Source organism: Pecten maximus, chromosome 4 (assembly GCF_902652985.1).
Source record: "Pecten maximus chromosome 4, xPecMax1.1, whole genome shotgun sequence".
Classification (NCBI taxonomy): domain Eukaryota; kingdom Metazoa; phylum Mollusca; class Bivalvia; order Pectinida; family Pectinidae; genus Pecten; species Pecten maximus.
The window spans coordinates 10,641,024-10,662,107 of record NC_047018.1 but is presented as its reverse complement, the minus strand read 5'-3'; the positions used below and the strand labels follow the sequence as shown (position 1 = coordinate 10,662,107).

Below are 21,084 nucleotides of genomic sequence, written 5' to 3'. Positions count from 1 at the left end.
TGCTGCATTACTGTGAGACTAAAGGATATCTGCTGTCTTACTGTGACATAGAGACAAAAGGATATCTGCTTCTTATTGTGACACAGAGACAAAAGGATATCTGCTTCTTATTGTGGCATAAAGACTAAGGGATATCTGCTGCATAACTGTGAGACTTTAAGGATATCTGCTGCATAACTGTGAGACTTTAAGGATATCTGCTGCCTTACTCATACTGTAAAATAGAGACTTGAGCAGAGTTAATATTTCATTTTTTGATATTCTATAGAAAATGAATGCCAAGGGAGATAATAACTGCATTTGACATGTGACCAGGAATTTTAAGGATGGAGTAGATATCCAAGGCTATTCACACTCCAAGGTTTACAGGGGTTTAATACATTTAGTTTGTGACATCATATGATATTGAGGCTTCTACTGATACACAGGACATCCTCAGATGATCATGTGTCATACCTGGTAGTGTTAACACTACATGTACATACATGTGTACAACAGAGACACAACACTGAGGTAGTAAACATGTTATAGGAAGCCATGTTCACAAACTAATGACTCGCATGTTAGGGCAATAAATTTTGAATTGGGACAGAGAAAATTGTTTACAAATTATATAGTCTTGTTCTTATTTTGTTCTTGTTTTATAGATTTTGACATTTTAATGGCATGGTCTCTTGTTCTTATAGGTTCCTCTTTTGTTCAATCTTTTACCGAAAGTAACTTATACCCCTATTGTTCTGACACTTACTGAAGGTCATTTTGTACTTAACTTTATATACCCTATTGTTGTGACACTCACTGAAGGTCATTTTGTACTTAACTTTATATACCCTATTGTTGTGACACTCACTGAAGGTCATTTTGTACTTTACTTTAATATACCCCTATTGTTTTGACACTTACCAGGCCATTTTGTACTTAACTTTTTATACCCTTTCTTTTTATCTGGCTTTATTCCCCTATTTCCTATTTTGCCCAGGAGCCCATCAGCTAATGATATACTTCTTCTGACATTCACTGAAGGTCATTTCAAACTTAATTGATATACAATAGTATTACAGCGGGATACCCCTGATGAACCTCATCACAGCATGGAAGTTTTCACTGTTGATGCTTTGCCAGATGTGGCCACTATTTGGGTCATATAAGATAACCCAAACTTTTCTAAAGGAAACATGTCTACATATCAATCTGCTAGTCCCTGGAAGCCTGGGATAGGATTTACATGTACAGGGTATGGAGTGAATGTGATAACAAATAACCACTTAATTTGTTAAATTTCCTTGAAAAACAAACCACTACCATGTTCTCCACTGTGTATTTAACATGTTAACAATGTTATGGTTCACAGGTTTGAAGGTCACACTTCAATGTTAACTTAACATTGATGTGTGACCTTCAAACCTGTGAACCATAACAGATGGTATGGAGACCCGAGTAAGATCTTCAGAAATATGCAACTTTTTCTGTTCAGGTCTGATATGATTGTCATCAGTTATACACCCACTCCCCTAGGCCTTTATACTCAATTGGTGTTCATTCTATAGAGAGATCTTCCCCAGAAAGATGACCCCTCTGAAGGAATAAAGGGGCCAGATTGGCTTCCAGGTGCATGATAAGTCAGTACTTGTACATGTATGTCCACAGGAAGTATGTATTAGGTGCTATTAAATATGGACTGATATTTTATACTAACTAGACACCTATGTTGATATATAGTAGTGGGTAGTGACTGATATTTTATACTAACTAGACACCTATGTTGATATATAGTAGTGGGTAGTGACGGATATTTTATATTAACTAGACACCTATGTTGATATAGAGTAGTGGGTAGTGACGGATATTTTATATTAACTAGACACCTATGTTGATATAGAGTAGTGGGTAGTGACTGATATTTTATACTAACTAGACACCTATGTTGATATAGAGTAGTGGGTAGTGACGGATATTTTATATTAACTAGACACCTATGTTGATATATAGTAGTGGGTAGTGAATGATATTTTATACTAACTATAGACACCTATGTTGATATATAGTAGGGGGTAGTGACTGATATTTTATACTAACTAGACACCTATGTTGATATATAGTAGTGGGTAGTGACTGATATTTTATACTAACTAGACACCTATGTTGATATATAGTAGTGGGTAGTGACTGATATTTTATACTAACTAGACACCTATGTTGATATATAGTAGGGGGTAGTGACTGATATTTTATATTAACTAGACACCTATGTTGATATATAGTAGTGGGTAGTGACTGATATTTTATACTAACTAGACACCTATGTTGATGTATAGTAGGGGGTAGTGACTGATATTTTATATTAACTAGACACCTATGTTGATATATAGTAGTGGGTAGTGACTGATATTTTATACTAACTAGACACCTATGTTGATATATAGTAGTGGGGTAGTGACTGATATTTTATACTAACTATAGACACCTATGTTGATATATAGTAGTGGGTAGTGAATGATATTTTATACTAACTAGACACCTATGTTGATATATAGTAGGGGGTAGTGACTGATATTTTATACTAACTATAGACACCTATGTTGATATATAGTAGGGGGTAGTGACTGATATTTTATACTAACTATAGACACCTATGTTGATATATAGTAGTGGGTAGTGACTGATATTTTATACTAACTAGACACCTATGTTGATATATAGTAGGGGGTAGTGACTGATATTTTATACTAACTAGACACCTATGTTGATATATAGTAGTGGGGTAGTGACTGATATTTTATATTAACTAGACACCTATGTAGATATATAGTAGTGGGGTAGTGACTGATATTTTATGCTAACTAGACACCTATGTTGATATATAGTAGGGGGTAGTGACTGATATTTTATATTAACTAGACACCTATGTAGATATATAGTAGTGGGGTAGTGACTGATATTTTATACTAACTATAGACACCTATGTTGATATATAATAGGGGGTAGTGACTGATATTTTATGCTAACTAGACACCTATGTTGATATATAGTAGGGGGTAGTGACTGATATTTTATACTAACTATAGACACCTATGTAGATATATAGTAGTGGGGTAGTGACTGATATTTTATACTAACTAGACACCTATGTAGATATATAGTAGTGGGGTAGTGACTGATATTTTATGCTAACTAGACACCTATGTTGATATATAGTAGGGGGTAGTGACTGATATTTTATACTAACTAGACACCTATGTTGATATATAGTAGTGGGTAGTGACTGATATTTTATACTAACTAGACACCTATGTTGATATATAGTAGGGGGTAGTGACTGATATTTTATACTAACTAGACACCTATGTTGATATATAGTAGGGGGTAGTGACTGATATTTTATACTAACTAGACACCTATGTTGATATATAGTAGTGGGGTAGTGACTGATATTTTATATTAACTAGACACCTATGTAGATATATAGTAGTGGGGTAGTGACTGATATTTTATGCTAACTAGACACCTATGTTGATATATAGTAGGGGGAAGTGACTGATATTTTATATTAACTAGACACCTATGTAGATATATAGTAGTGGGGTAGTGACTGATATTTTATACTAACTATAGACACCTATGTTGATATATAATAGGGGGTAGTGACTGATATTTTATGCTAACTAGACACCTATGTTGATATATAGTAGGGGGTAGTGACTGATATTTTATACTAACTATAGACACCTATGTAAATATATAGTAGTGGGGTAGTGACTGATATTTTATACTAACTAGACACCTATGTAGATATATAGTAGTGGGGTAGTGACTGATATTTTATGCTAACTAGACACCTATGTTGATATATAGTAGGGGGTAGTGACTGATATTTTATACTAACTAGACACCTATGTAGATATATAGTAGTGGGTAGTGACTGATATTTTATACTAACTAGACACCTATGTTGATATATAGTAGGGGGTAGTGACTGATATTTTATACTAACGAGACACCTATGTTGATATATAGTAGGGGGTAGTGAATGATATTTTATACTAACTAGACACCTATGTTGATATATAATAGGGGATAGTGAATGATATTTTATACTAACTAGACACCTATGTTGATATATAGTAGGGGGTAGTGACTGATATTTTATACTAACGAGACACCTATGTTGATATATAGTAGGGGGTAGTGAATGATATTTTATACTAACTAGACACCTATGTTGATATATAGTAGGGGGTAGTGACTGATATTTTATACTAACTAGACACCTATGTTGATATATAGTAGGGGGTAGTGACTGATATTTTATACTAACTAGACACCTATGTTGATATAGAGTAGTGGGTAGTGACTGATATTTTATACTAACTAGACACCTATGTTGATATATAGTAGGGGGTAGTGACTGATATTTTATACTAACTAGACACCTATGTTGATATAGAGTAGTGGGTAGTGACTGATATTTTATACTAACTATAGACACCTATGTTGATATATAGTAGTGGGTAGTGACTGATATTTTATACTAACTATAGACACCTATGTTGATATATAGTAGTGGGTAGTGAATGATATTTTATACTAACTAGACACCTATGTTGATATATAGTAGTGGGTAGTGACGGATATTTTATATTAACTAGACACCTATGTTGATATATAGTAGTGGGTAGTGACTGATATTTTATACTAACTAGACACCTATGTTGATATATAGTAGTGGGTAGTGACGGATATTTTATACTAACTAGACACCTATGTTGATATATAGTAGTGGGTAGTGACTGATATTTTATATTAACTAGACACCTATGTTGATATAGAGTAGTGGGTAGTGACTGATATTTTGTACTAACTATAGACACCTATGTTGATATATAGTAGGGGGTAGTGACTGATATTTTATACTAACTATAGACACCTATGTTGATATATAGTAGTGGGTAGTGACTGATATTTTATACTAACTATAGACACCTATGTAGATATATAGTAGTGGGGTAGTGACTGATATTTTATACTAACTATAGACACCTATGTTGATATATAGTAGGGGGTAGTGACTGATATTTTATATTAACTGTAGACACCTATGTTGATATATAGTAGGGGGTAGTGACTGATATTTTATATTAACTGTAGACACCTATGTTGATATATAGTAGTGGGTAGTGACGGATATTTTATACTAACTATAGACACCTATGTTGATATATAGTAGTGGGGTAGTGACTGATATTTTATACTAACTAGACACCTATGTTGATATATAGTAGGGGGTAGTGACTGATATTTTATATTAACTAGACACCTATGTTGATATATAGTAGGGGGTAGTGACTGATATGTTATATTAACTAGACACTTATGTAGATATATAGTAGGGGGTAGTGACTGATATTTTATACTAACTAGACACCTATGTTGATATATAGTAGTGGGTAGTGACAGATATTTTATATTAACGAGACACCTATGATCTATGTTATATTTTGTACCTGGTAACCTTGACATTGTACATTGGATTTTTTCAGAGTATCTTGGCTTTGAACCCAAAAGTCCTTCACAGTGCTAGTGTGGTGCCAAGTGCTGTTACCAAGCAGAACAAGAAACACTGGAAAAGGAACAATGAGAAAGGATGTTCGGTAATTATTCAAGGTCATCAAAGTGGTGTGATTGATCTTAAGGTTAAAAGTGATCTCACTGTCATAACATCAATATAGATCTTTTCTAGGTATATATAGGTAGTATGATGTGGATTAGGTTTGTGTTTCCTGATAAGGATATAGTGAAATCTAGATTTTACCATATCAGTGTTGAATTTACCTGTATACTTGGGGATAGAAGTTCCTGCTTACCTGTAAACAAAGAGATATAAGTATCCAGTTTACCTGTAAACATAGAGATATAAGTGTCCAGTTTACCTGTAAACATAGAGATATAAGTGTCTAGTTTACCTGTAAACATAGAGATATAAGTGTCCAGTTTACCTGTAAACATAGAGATATAAGTGTCTAGTTTACCTGTAAACATAGAGATATAAGTTCCAGTTTACCTGTAAACATAGAGATACAAGTGTCCAGTTTAACTGTAAACATAGAGATATAAGTGTCCAGTTTACCTGTAAACAAAGAGATACAAGTTTCCAGTTTACCTGTAAACAAAGAGATACAAGTGTCCAGTTTACCTGTAAACATAGAGATGTAAGTGTCCAGTTTACCTGTAAGGCCTAAAAAAAAAAGTTGTGTATTTCCGGTTTCCCGACCGACCCCAATAAATCTACGCCGACCCAAAAGTTTTTAGACATTCTTCAGAAATTTTCTCGGTTTTCCGTGACCCGATGAACGTTTAAGATTTTATTCGAGTCACCGAGCATTATCGTCAAAATGTTTGCCTACACAACGAGATCGCCCAAGCGTTAGAAAGACCCAGAATTTGGGGTTTCCCATATGATGCAGCATGGCGACCGCTAACTGTAAGGCATCAACGGTGATCGCAATAACAATAAATAAATGCTGTAATTCTTCAGAAAAAGCATTGATGGCAGTCATTCCTAACGACATGCTTATTGAGGACGTCTTCAACCGCTACCATGAGGGAGCGAGGAAGGCAGTGAGATGCATAGCAAAAGGAAAAACGTCCTTAGAAAAGTCAGATAAGTTTGAAAGGATTTGACTGGCAAACTCTGTAGTGCAAAGTACATTTTTTTCAGTTGTCAATTCCTAATAGATTCTGAAATTGAAATAACCGTTTTTAGTTGTTGTTTTTTAGCAGAATATTCAAAACGACTATAAAGACAATAGTGGTTCAAAACTGTTTATTGGAAAACAACCATTTTCTGTTTTAGTATAAAATAGCAATATTATTGACATCAACATATTTTGTACTCTGGCAAGCTACTCTTCTCAGTGGAACATTAAATCTGTGTAATTACAAGTGTTCAGATGGTAAAAGTCTACAGATAACACATATTAAATAGCCCTACAACTTAAACATCTTCTACTCCAGTATTAAAAGTATAATGTAATTCAAAGCATAAAATCTGCTTAAAAATATTTAATAAAAAAAAAACTTTTTCCTACCTACCGACCCTAACTTTTTGAGGAGCTGAAACCAGAAACACACAACTTTTTTTTTTAGGCCTAAACAAAGAGATATAAGTTCCAGTTTACCTGTAAACATAGATATAAGTGTCCAGTTTACCTGTAAACATAGAGATATAAGTGTCCAGTTTACCTGTAAACAAAGAGATATAAGTGTCTAGTTTACCTGTAAACATAGATATATAAGTGTCCAGTTTACCTGTAAACATAGAGATATAAGTGTCCAGTTTACCTGTAAACAAAGAGATATAAGTTCCAGTTTACCTGTAAACATAGAGATATAAGTGTCCAGTTTACCTGTAAACATAGATATAAGTGTCCAGTTTACCTGTAAACATAAAGATGTAAGTGTCCAAAACATAGAGATATAAGTGTCCAGTTTACCTGTAAACAAAGAGATATAAGTGTCTAGTTTACCTGTAAACATAGATATATAAGTGTCCAGTTTACCTGTAAACATAGAGATACAAGTGTCCAGTTTACCTGTAAACATAGAGATATAAGTGTCCAGTTTACCTGTAAACATAGAGATATAAGTGTCCAGTTTACCTGTAAACAAAGAGATATAAGTTCCAGTTTACCTGTAAACATAGAGATATAAGTGTCCAGTTTACCTGTAAACATAGATATAAGTGTCCAGTTTACCTGTAAACATAGAGATGTAAGTGTCCAGTTTACCTGTAAACATAGAGATATAAGTGTCCAGTTTACCTGTAAACAAAGAGATATAAGTTCCAGTTTACCTGTAAACATAGAGATATAAGTGTCCAGTTTACCTGTAAACATAGATATAAGTGTCCAGTTTACCTGTAAACATAGATATAAGTGTCCAGTTTACCTGTAAACATACACATATAAGTGTCCAGTTTACCTGTAAACATAGATATAAGTGTCCAGTTTACCTGTAAACAAAGAGATACAAGTGTCCAGTTTACCTGTAAACAAAGAGATATCAGTGTCAAGTTTACCTGTAAACATAGAGATATCAGTGTCTAGTTTACCTGTAAACATAGAGATATAAGTGTCCAGTTTACCTGTACACATAGAGATATAAGTGTCCAGTTTACCTGTAAACATAGATATAAGTGTCTAGTTTACCTGTAAACATAGATATAAGTGTCTAGTTTACCTGTAAACATTTAGATGTAAGTGTCCAGTTTACCTGTAAACATAGAGATATAAGTGTCCAGTTTACCTATAAACATAGATATAAGTGTCCAGTTTACCTGTAAACATAGAGATATAAGTGTCCAGTTTACCTGTAAACATAAAGATATAAGTGTCTAGTTTACCTGTAAACATAGATATAAGTGTCTAGTTTACCTGTAAACATAGAGATATAAGTGTCTAGTTTACCTGTAAACATAGAGATACAAGTGTCCAGTTTACCTGTAAACAAAGAGATATAAGTGTCCAGTTTACCTGTAAACATAGAGATACAAGTGTCCAGTTTACCTATAAACATTGAGATGTAAGTGTCCAGTTTACCTGTAAACATAGAGATATAAGTGTCCAGTTTACCTGTAAACAAAGAGATATAAGTTCCAGTTTACCTGTAAACATAGAGATATAAGTGTCCAGTTTACCTGTAAACATAGATATAAGTGTCCAGTTTACCTGTAAACATAGATATAAGTGTCCAGTTTACCTGTAAACATACACATATAAGTGTCCAGTTTACCTGTAAACATAGATATAAGTGTCCAGTTTACCTGTAAACAAAGAGATACAAGTGTCCAGTTTACCTGTAAACAAAGAGATATCAGTGTCAAGTTTACCTGTAAACATAGAGATATCAGTGTCTAGTTTACCTGTAAACATAGAGATATAAGTGTCCAGTTTACCTGTACACATAGAGATATAAGTGTCCAGTTTACCTGTAAACATAGATATAAGTGTCTAGTTTACCTGTAAACATAGATATAAGTGTCTAGTTTACCTGTAAACATTTAGATGTAAGTGTCCAGTTTACCTGTAAACATAGAGATATAAGTGTCCAGTTTACCTATAAACATAGATATAAGTGTCCAGTTTACCTGTAAACATAGAGATATAAGTGTCCAGTTTACCTGTAAACATAAAGATATAAGTGTCTAGTTTACCTGTAAACATAGATATAAGTGTCTAGTTTACCTGTAAACATAGAGATATAAGTGTCTAGTTTACCTGTAAACATAGAGATACAAGTGTCCAGTTTACCTGTAAACAAAGAGATATAAGTGTCCAGTTTACCTGTAAACATAGAGATACAAGTGTCCAGTTTACCTATAAACATTGAGATGTAAGTGTCCAGTTTACCTGTAAACAAAGAGATATAAGTATCCAGTTTACCTGTAAACATAGAGATATAAGTGTCCAGTTTACCTGTAAACATAGAGATACAAGTGTCCAGTTTACCTGTAAACAAAGAGATATAAGTGTCCAGTTTACCTGTAAACATAGAGATACAAGTGTCCAGTTTACCTATAAACATTGAGATGTAAGTGTCCAGTTTACCTGTAAACATAGAGATGTAAGTGTCCAGTTTACCTGTAAACATAGAGATACAAGTGTCCAGTTTACCTGTAAACAAAGAGATATAAGTGTCCAGTTTACCTGTAAACATAGAGATATAAGTGTCCAGTTTACCTGTAAACATAGAGATATAAGTGTCCAGTTTACCTGTAAACATAGAGATACAAGTGTCCAGTTTACCTGTAAACAAAGAGATATAAGTGTCCAGTTTACCTGTAAACATAGAGATATAAGTGTCCAGTTTACCTGTAAACAAAGAGATATAAGTGTCCAGTTTACCTGTAAACAAAGAGATATAAGTGTCCAGTTTACCTGTAAACATAGAGATATAAGTGTCCAGTTTACCTGTAAACATAGAGATATAAGTGTCCAGTTTACATGTAAACATAGAGATACAAGTGTCCAGTTTACCTGTAAACAAAGAGATATAAGTGTCCAGTTTACCTGTAAACATAGAGATATAAGTGTCCAGTTTACCTGTAAACATAGAGATATAAGTGTCCAGTTTACCTGTAAACATAGAGATACAAGTGTCCAGTTTACCTGTAAACAAAGAGATATAAGTGTCCAGTTTACCTGTAAACATAGAGATATAAGTGTCCAGTTTACCTGTAAACATAGAGATATAAGTGTCCGGTTTACCTGTAAACATAGAGATATAAGTGTCCAGTTTACCTGTAAACATAGAGATACAAGTGTCCAGTTTACCTGTAAACATAGAGATACAAGTGTCCAGTTTACCTGTAAACATAGAGATATAAGTGTCCAGTTTACCTGTAAACATAGAGATATAAGTGTCCAGTTTACCTGTAAACATAGATATAAGTGTCTAGTTTACCTGTAAACATTTAGATGTAAGTATCCAGTTTACCTGTAAACATAGAGATATAAGTGTCCAGTTTACCTATAAACATAGAGATATAAGTGTCCAGTTTACCTGTAAACATAGAGATGTAAGTGTCCAGTTTACCTGTAAACATAGATATAAGTGTCCAGTTTACCTGTAAACATAGATATAAGTGTCCAGTTTACCTGTAAACATAGAGATATAAGTGTCCAGTTTACCTGTAAACATAGAGATATAAGTGTCCAGTTTACCTGTAAACATAGAGATATAAGTGTCCAGTTTACCTGTAAACATAGAGATATAAGTGTCCAGTTTACCTGTAAACATAGAGATACAAGTGTCCAGTTTACCTGTAAACAAAGAGATATAAGTGTCCAGTTTACCTATAAACATAGAGATATAAGTGTCCAGTTTACCTGTAAACATAGAGATATAAGTGTCCAGTTTACCTGTAAACATAGATATAAGTGTCTAGTTTACCTGTAAACATAGATATAAGTGTCTAGTTTACCTGTAAACATAGAGATACAAGTGTCCAGTTTACCTGTAAACATAGAGATATAAGTGTCCAGTTTACCTGTAAACATAGATATAAGTGTCTAGTTTACCTGTAAACATAGATATAAGTGTCTAGTTTACCTGTAAACATAGATATACAAGTGTCCAGTTTACCTCTAAACAAAGAGATATAAGTGTCTAGTTTACCTGTAAACATAGATATATAAGTGTCCAGTTTACCTGTAAACATAGAGATACAAGTGTCCAGTTTACCTGTAAACATAGAGATATAAGTGTCCAGTTTACCTGTAAACATAGAGATATAAGTGTCCAGTTTACCTGTAAACAAAGAGATATAAGTTCCAGTTTACCTGTAAACATAGAGATATAAGTGTCCAGTTTACCTGTAAACATAGATATAAGTGTCCAGTTTACCTGTAAACATAGAGATGTAAGTGTCCAGTTTACCTGTAAACATAGAGATATAAGTGTCCAGTTTACCTGTAAACAAAGAGATATAAGTTCCAGTTTACCTGTAAACATAGAGATATAAGTGTCCAGTTTACCTGTAAACATAGATATAAGTGTCCAGTTTACCTGTAAACATAGATATAAGTGTCCAGTTTACCTGTAAACATACACATATAAGTGTCCAGTTTACCTGTAAACATAGATATAAGTGTCCAGTTTACCTGTAAACAAAGAGATACAAGTGTCCAGTTTACCTGTAAACAAAGAGATATCAGTGTCAAGTTTACCTGTAAACATAGAGATATCAGTGTCTAGTTTACCTGTAAACATAGAGATATAAGTGTCCAGTTTACCTGTACACATAGAGATATAAGTGTCCAGTTTACCTGTAAACATAGATATAAGTGTCTAGTTTACCTGTAAACATAGATATAAGTGTCTAGTTTACCTGTAAACATTTAGATGTAAGTGTCCAGTTTACCTGTAAACATAGAGATATAAGTGTCCAGTTTACCTATAAACATAGATATAAGTGTCCAGTTTACCTGTAAACATAGAGATATAAGTGTCCAGTTTACCTGTAAACATAAAGATATAAGTGTCTAGTTTACCTGTAAACATAGATATAAGTGTCTAGTTTACCTGTAAACATAGAGATATAAGTGTCTAGTTTACCTGTAAACATAGAGATACAAGTGTCCAGTTTACCTGTAAACAAAGAGATATAAGTGTCCAGTTTACCTGTAAACATAGAGATACAAGTGTCCAGTTTACCTATAAACATTGAGATGTAAGTGTCCAGTTTACCTGTAAACAAAGAGATATAAGTATCCAGTTTACCTGTAAACATAGAGATATAAGTGTCCAGTTTACCTGTAAACATAGAGATACAAGTGTCCAGTTTACCTGTAAACAAAGAGATATAAGTGTCCAGTTTACCTGTAAACATAGAGATACAAGTGTCCAGTTTACCTATAAACATTGAGATGTAAGTGTCCAGTTTACCTGTAAACATAGAGATGTAAGTGTCCAGTTTACCTGTAAACATAGAGATACAAGTGTCCAGTTTACCTGTAAACAAAGAGATATAAGTGTCCAGTTTACCTGTAAACATAGAGATATAAGTGTCCAGTTTACCTGTAAACATAGAGATATAAGTGTCCAGTTTACCTGTAAACATAGAGATACAAGTGTCCAGTTTACCTGTAAACAAAGAGATATAAGTGTCCAGTTTACCTGTAAACATAGAGATATAAGTGTCCAGTTTACCTGTAAACAAAGAGATATAAGTGTCCAGTTTACCTGTAAACATAGAGATATAAGTGTCCAGTTTACCTGTAAACATAGAGATATAAGTGTCCAGTTTACCTGTAAACATAGAGATATAAGTGTCCAGTTTACATGTAAACATAGAGATACAAGTGTCCAGTTTACCTGTAAACAAAGAGATATAAGTGTCCAGTTTACCTGTAAACATAGAGATATAAGTGTCCAGTTTACCTGTAAACATAGAGATATAAGTGTCCAGTTTACCTGTAAACATAGAGATACAAGTGTCCAGTTTACCTGTAAACAAAGAGGTATAAGTGTCCAGTTTACCTGTAAACATAGAGATATAAGTGTCCAGTTTACCTGTAAACATAGAGATATAAGTGTCCAGTTTACCTGTAAACATAGAGATATAAGTGTCCAGTTTACCTGTAAACATAGAGATACAAGTGTCCAGTTTACCTGTAAACATAGAGATATAAGTGTCCAGTTTACCTGTAAACATAGAGATGTAAGTGTCCAGTTTACCTGTAAACATAGATATAAGTGTCCAGTTTACCTGTAAACATAGATATAAGTGTCCAGTTTACCTGTAAACATAGAGATATAAGTGTCCAGTTTACCTGTAAACATAGAGATATAAGTGTCCAGTTTACCTGTAAACATAGAGATATAAGTGTCCAGTTTACCTGTAAACATAGAGATATAAGTGTCCAGTTTACCTGTAAACATAGAGATACAAGTGTCCAGTTTACCTGTAAACATAGAGATATAAGTGTCCAGTTTACCTGTAAACATAGATATAAGTGTCTAGTTTACCTGTAAACATTTAGATGTAAGTATCCAGTTTACCTGTAAACATAGAGATATAAGTGTCCAGTTTACCTATAAACATAGAGATATAAGTGTCCAGTTTACCTGTAAACATAGAGATACAAGTGTCCAGTTTACCTGTAAACATAGAGATATAAGTGTCCAGTTTACCTGTAAACATAGAGATGTAAGTGTCCAGTTTACCTGTAAACATAGATATAAGTGTCCAGTTTACCTGTAAACATAGATATAAGTGTCCAGTTTACCTGTAAACATAGAGATATAAGTGTCCAGTTTACCTGTAAACATAGAGATATAAGTGTCCAGTTTACCTGTAAACATAGAGATATAAGTGTCCAGTTTACCTGTAAACATAGAGATATAAGTGTCCAGTTTACCTGTAAACATAGAGATACAAGTGTCCAGTTTACCTGTAAACAAAGAGATATAAGTGTCCAGTTTACCTATAAACATAGAGATATAAGTGTCCAGTTTACCTTTAAACATAGAGATATAAGTGTCCAGTTTACCTGTAAACATAGATATAAGTGTCTAGTTTACCTGTAAACATAGATATAAGTGTCTAGTTTACCTGTAAACATAGAGATACAAGTGTCCAGTTTACCTGTAAACATAGAGATATAAGTGTCCAGTTTACCTGTAAACATAGATATAAGTGTCTAGTTTACCTGTAAACATAGATATAAGTGTCTAGTTTACCTGAAAACATAGATATACAAGTGTCCAGTTTACCTGTAAACAAAGAGATATAAGTGTCCAGTTTACCTGTAAACATAGATATAAGTGTCTAGTTTACCTGTAAACATAGATATAAGTGTCTAGTTTACCTGTAAACATAGATATACAAGTGTCCAGTTTACCTCTAAACAAAGAGATATAAGTGTCCAGTTTACCTGTAAACATAGAGATATAAGTGTCCAGTTTACCTGTAAACATAGAGATACAAGTGTCCAGTTTACCTGTAAACATAGAGATACAAGTGTCCAGTTTACCTGTAAACAAAGAGATATAAGTTCCAGTTTACCTGTAAACATAGAGATATAAGTGTCCAGTTTACCTGTAAACAAAGAGATATAAGTATCCAGTTTACCTGTAAACATAGAGATATAAGTGTCCAGTTTACCTGTAAACATAGAGATACAAGTGTCCAGTTTACCTGTAAACAAAGAGATATAAGTTCCAATTTACCTGTAAACATAGAGATATAAGTGTCCAGTTTACCTGTAAACAAAGAGATATAAGTATCCAGTTTACCTGTAAACATAGAGATATAAGTGTCCAGTTTACCTGTAAACATAGATATAAGTGTCCAGTTTACCTGTAAACATAGAGATACAAGTGTCCAGTTTACCTGTAAACATAGAGATATAAGTGTCCAGTTTACCTGTAAACATAGATATAAGTGTCCAGTTTACCTGTAAACATAGAGATATAAGTTCCAGTTTACCTGTAAACATAGAGATATAAGTGTCCAGTTTACCTGTAAACAAAGAGATATAAGTGTCCAGTTTACCTGTAAACATAGAGATATAAGTGTCCAGTTTACCTGTAAACATAGAGATACAAGTGTCCAGTTTACCTGTAAACAAAGAGATATAAGTTCCAGTTTACCTGTAAACATAGAGATATAAGTGTCCAGTTTACCTGTAAACAAAGAGATATAAGTATCCAGTTTACCTGTAAACATAGAGATATAAGTGTCCAGTTTACCTGTAAACATAGATATAAGTGTCCAGTTTACCTGTAAACATAGAGATACAAGTGTCCAGTTTACCTGTAAACATAGAGATATAAGTGTCCAGTTTACCTGTAAACATAGATATAAGTGTCCAGTTTACCTGTAAACATAGAGATATAAGTGTCTAGTTTACCTGTAAACATAGAGATATAAGTGTCCAGTTTACCTGTAAACATAGATATATAAGTGTCCAGTTTACCTGTAAACAAAGAGATATAAGTGTCCAGTTTACCTGTAAACATAGAGATATAAGTTCCAGTTTACCTGTAAACATAGAGATATAAGTGTCCAGTTTACCTGTAAACATAGAGATATAAGTGTCCAGTTTACCTGTAAACATAAAGATATAAGTGTCCAGTTTACCTGTAAACATAGATATAAGTGTCCAGTTTACCTGTAAACATAAAGATATAAGTGTCCAGTTTACCTGTAAACATAAAGATATAATTAAGTGTCCAGTTTACCTGTAATTCTACCATGTTTGCTATGTAACGCCGGTTTTGATTGCTTTAAAACCATGTAGTATTTTCCAATAACCCACGCTCGTGCCAATAATACACGGTCGTGAGTCACGGCTGTCACAATTTTAAATATCTAATATTCACCCGTTTCATAAAAGGTTACTATAGCCGAGTGGGCTAATGGGTTAGGTTTTCAATATATTTTTATCACGACGCGAGTTTGAATCCTACGGAGGCCCTCCTTTTTTTCTTTTTCTTTTCTTTTTTTATCCTTTTTTTTTTAAATTTTCAAAATCAATGCCATATGATAGATGCTTTTGATCGTAGTACTGTATTGCCAGTATATTTCATCAACAAATAATATAATACTCAAGAAATAAGGTTTTTCCGGGGTTTCTTTGCTGTTTTTCTATTAGAAAGAGGTCGATCTCAGAACTAAACAGTACATGGTAGAATAGAAATAATCAACTTTGACTCGTGTATTGTTGCAGGATATACAACTCGGACTCGGATATTTTGCAATTTTAATTAATAACTCAGGCCTGCAGCCTTCGTTATTAATTTAATTGCAAAATATCCTCGTCCTCGTTGTATATCCTGCAATAATACACGAATCATCGTTAATTATTTCTTAAACAAAGAGATATAAGTGTCCAGTTTACCTGTAAACATAGAGATATAAGTGTCCAGTTTACCTGTAAACATAGATATAAGTGTCCAGTTTACCTGTAAACATAGAGATATAAGTGTCCAGTTTACCTGTAAACATAGATATAAGTGTCCAGTTTACCTGTAAACATAGAGATATAAGTGTCCAGTTTACCTATAAACATTTAGATATAAGTGTCCAGTTTACCTGTAAACAAAGAGATATAAGTGTCCAGTTTACCTATAAACATAGAGATATAAGTGTCCAGTTTACCTGTAAACATAGAGATACAAGTGTCCAGTTTACCTATAAGCATTGAGATGTAAGTGTCCAGTTTACCTATAAACATTGAGATGTAAGTGTCCAGTTTACCTATAAACATTGAGATGTAAGTGTCCAGTTTACCTGTAAACATAGATATAAGTTCTAGTTTACCTATAAACATTGAGATGTAAGTGTCCAGTTTAGTAATAAACATTGAGAAAGAAGTGTTCATTTAACCTGTAAGCATTGAGATACAAGTGTCCAGTAAACATTGAGATATACCTTATATCCGGTTTTCTTTGCGGGTCTAAATTTTCAGGATTCGTACTTAAAATCAGAAAATTAAATATACACAAATTAAATTTTTGCATTCTAGAGATATGATAGTATCTTATTTTCGTGTATAGTGTCCCCATATGTTTTACTGTAAATGGCCTGTCATCTCATGCAACACATTGGAACATACACAAATTTAAGTTTGTTTTTGGTCATGAAAAGGTTCCTTCATTAGGGCGACAACCAGTATACACTATTGAATTGTTCTCAGTCTATTTACAAACAACAATGTATCACCTGTATTCATCACTGAACTGATCTAAGTGTACACCTGTACAGACTGGTTAGCCGATCTCAGTGTACACCTGTACAGGTTACTCGATTTCAGTGTACACCTGTACAGCTGGTTACCCGATCTCAGTGTACACCTGTACAGGTTACTCGATCTCAGTGTACACCTGTACAGGTTAGCCGATCTCGGTGGACACCTGAACAGGTTACTCGATCTCAGTGTACACCTGTACAGGTTAACCGATCTCAGTGTACACCTGTACAGGTTACTCGATCTCAGTGTACACCTGTACAGGTTAACCGATCTCAGTGGACACCTGTACAGGTTACTCGATCTCAGTGTACACCTGTACAGGTTAGCCGATCTCAGTGTACACCTGTACAGGTTAACCAATCTAAGTGTACACTTGTACAGGTTAACCAATCTCAGTGTACACCTGTACAGGTTAGCCGATCTCAGTGTACACCTGTACAGGTTAACCGATCTAAGTGTACACCTGTACCGGTTACTCGATCTCAGTGTACACCTGTACAGGTTACTCGATCTCAGTGTACACCTGTACAGGTTACTCGATCTCAGTGTATACCTGTACAGGTTAACCGATCTAAGTGTACACCTGTACGGGTTACCAATCTCAGTGTACACTGTACAGGTTACTCGACCTCAGTGTACACCTGTACAGGTTACTCGATCTCAGTGTACACCTGTACAGGTTACTCGATCTCAGTGTACACCTGTACAGGTTAACCGATCTAAGTGTACACCTGTACAGGTAAACTGATCTAAGTGTACACCTGTACGGGTTACCAATCACAGTGTACACTGTACAGGTTACTCGATCTCAGTGTACACCTGTACAGGTTACTCGATCTCAGTGTACACCTGTACAGGTTACTCGATCTCAGTGTACACCTGTACAGGTTACTCGATCTCAGTGTACACCTGTACAGGTTACTCGATCTCAGTGTACACCTGTACAGGTTACTCGATCTCAGTGTACACCTGTACAGGTTACTCGATCTCAGTGTACACCTGTACAGGTTACTCGATCTCAGTGTACACCTGTACAGGTTAACCAATCTCAGTGTACACCTGTACAGGTTACTCGATCTCAGTGTACACCTGTACAGGTTACTCGATCTCAGTGTACACCTGTACAGGTTACCCGATCTCAGTGTACACCTGTACAGGTTACCCGATCTCAGTGTACACCTGTACAGGTTACCCGATCTCAGTGTACATCTGTACAGGTTACCCGATCTCAGTGTACACCTGTACAGGTTAACTGATCTCAGTGTACACCTGTACAGGTTAACCGATCTAAGTGTACACCTGTACAGGTTAACCGATCTCAGTGTACACCTGTACAGGTTAACCGATCTAAGTGTACACCTGTACAGGTTAACCAATCTCAGTGTACACCTGTACAAGTTACCCAATCTCAGTGTACACTGTACAGGTTACCCGATCTCAGTGTACACTGTACAGGTTAGTCGATCTCAGTTTACACCTGTACAGGTTACTCGATCTCCGTATATACAGGTTAACCGATCTCAGTGTACACCTGTACAGGTTAGCCGATCTCAGTGTACACCTGTACAGGTTAGCCGATCTCAGTGTACACCTCTACAGGTTACCCGATCTCAGTGTACACCTGTACAGGTTACCCGATCTCAGTGTACACCTTTACAGGTTACTCGATCTCAGTGTACACCTGTACAGGTTACTCGATCTCAGTGTACACCTGTACAGGTTACTCGATCTCAGTGTACACATGTACAGGTTAACCGATCTAAGTGTACACCTGTACAGGTTACCTGATCTCAGTGTACACCTGTACAGGTTACCCAATCTCAGTGTACACCTGTACAGGTTAACCGATCTAAGTGTACACCTGTACAGGTTAGCCAATCTCAGTGTACACCTGTACAGGTTAGCCGTTCTCAGTGTACACTCGTACAGGTTACCCGATCTCAGTGTACACCTGTACAGGTTAACCAATCTCAGTGTACACCTGTACAGGTTACCCGATCTCAGTGTACACCTGTACCGGTTACCTGATCTCAGTGTACACCTGTACAGGTTAACCGATCTCAGTGTACACCTGTACAGGTTAACCAATCTCAGTGTACACCTGTACAGGTTAACCAATCTCAGTGTACACCTGTACAGGTTACTCGATCACAGTGTACACCTGTACAGATTACCTGTATGTATCCAATGTTTGGTTTCCTATTATTCTAATATGTAAATCTTCTGTGTCTTACATTAAAAATTAGCAAGTCAATTTACAAAGAATGTTCTCTTAACAATAATACTTACTGATTTACCAGACGTTAAGAGATATAATTCAATATGAATATGCTTGCTAATGATCATGCTGGTATTGTCATTTATATTGTGGATAATATTTATGTTTGTCATATATTTTTACACAGATAAAATTATGCGATCAAGTTTATGACATGCGAATTAGCAAAAATATAATCCCCGCAGAAATAACTGGCTATACACTTACGGTAGGTGTCCATTTTACCGGTAAACATGAAGATTAAGTGTCAAGACTCAAGGTTAAATAACACTTAAGGTGATGTACAATGAATATGTACTAATGATGAGAAGTCACCTTTTCTTATTTAACTGTATGAGTGATATTTCATTGTTTCAATTTCATTTGCAGTCTTGTGAATCTTTAGAAAAGAATTTTTCTGATATCAAACACACAACTCTAAGTGAGAGAGGAGCTCTGAGAGAAGCAGCAAGGTATGTATTGCTTTCTCCACCCTTGTCTTGACTGTTCTCTCTAGTTTACCTGTATTACTGTCTGTATCCCTGTGTCAGCCCCTACTAGTTTTACCTGTATTACTGTCTGTATCCCTGTGTCAGCCCCTACTAGTTTTTCCTGTATTACTGTCTGTATCCCTGTGTCAGCCCCTACTAGTTTTACCTGTATTACTGTCTGTATCCCTGTGTCAGTCCCTACTAGTTTTACCTGTATTACTGTCTGTATCCCTGTGTCAGCCCCTACTAGTTTTACCTGTATTACTGTCTGTATCCCTGTCTCAGTCCCTACTAGTTTTACCTGTATTACTGTCTGTATCCCTGTGTCAGCCCCTACTAGTTTTACCTGTATTACTGTCTGTATCCCTGTGTCAGCCCCTACTAGTTTTACCTGTATTACTGTCTGTATCCCTGTCTCAGCCCCTACTAGTTTTACCTGTATTACTGTCTGTATCCCTGTCTCGGCCCCTACTAGTTTTACCTGTATTACTGTCTGTATCCCTGTCTCGGCCCCTACTACTTTTACCTGTATTACTGTCTGTATCCCTATGTCAGCCCCTACTTGTTTTACCTGTATTACTGTCTGTATCCCTGTGTCAGCCCCTACTAGTTTTACCTGTATTACTGTCTGTATCCCTGTGTCAGCCCCTACTAGTTTTACCTGTATTACTGTCTGTATCCCTGTCTCGGCCCCTACTAGTTTTACCTGTATTACTGTCTGTATCCCTGTCGTAGCCCCTACTAGTTTTACCTGTATTACTGTCTGTATCCCTGTGTCAGTCCCTACTAGTTTTACCTGTATTACTGTCTGTATCCCTGTGTCAGCCCCTACTAGTTTTACCTGTATTACTGTCTGTATCCCTGTGTCAGCCCCTACTAGTTTTACCTGTATTACTGTCTGTATCCCTGTCTCGGCCCCTACTAGTTTTACCTGTATTACTGTCTGTATCCCTGTGTCAGCCCCTACTAGTTTTACCTGTATTACTGTCTGTATCCCTGACTCGGCCCCTACTAGTTTTACCTGTATTACTATCTGTATCCCTGTGTCAGCCCCTACTAGTTTTACCTGTATTACTGTCTGTAT

The 21,084-nt window shown here is 35.2% G+C and overlaps 1 protein-coding gene across 3 annotated transcripts in view; it reads left to right on the top strand.

Annotated features, from left to right (window-relative positions):
• The window catches only part of LOC117325208 (dihydropyrimidine dehydrogenase [NADP(+)]-like), a 61,110-nt gene that overhangs the window by 1,066 nt on the left and 38,960 nt on the right, over window positions 1-21,084 (top strand). For 2 of the 3 annotated variants that reach the window (XR_004532213.1, XM_033881295.1), the window contains exons 2-3: window positions 5,538-5,648; window positions 19,900-19,982. Coding sequence is in view for 2 of the 3 variants with exons in the window: in XM_033881295.1 (XP_033737186.1) it covers window positions 5,538-5,648; window positions 19,900-19,982 (194 nt within the window). In the remaining variant the exon portion in view is untranslated. Of the gene's footprint in view, window positions 1-1,063; window positions 1,235-5,537; window positions 5,649-19,899; window positions 19,983-21,084 lie in introns of those variants that run through there. The other variant, XM_033881296.1, reaches the window with a different exon arrangement.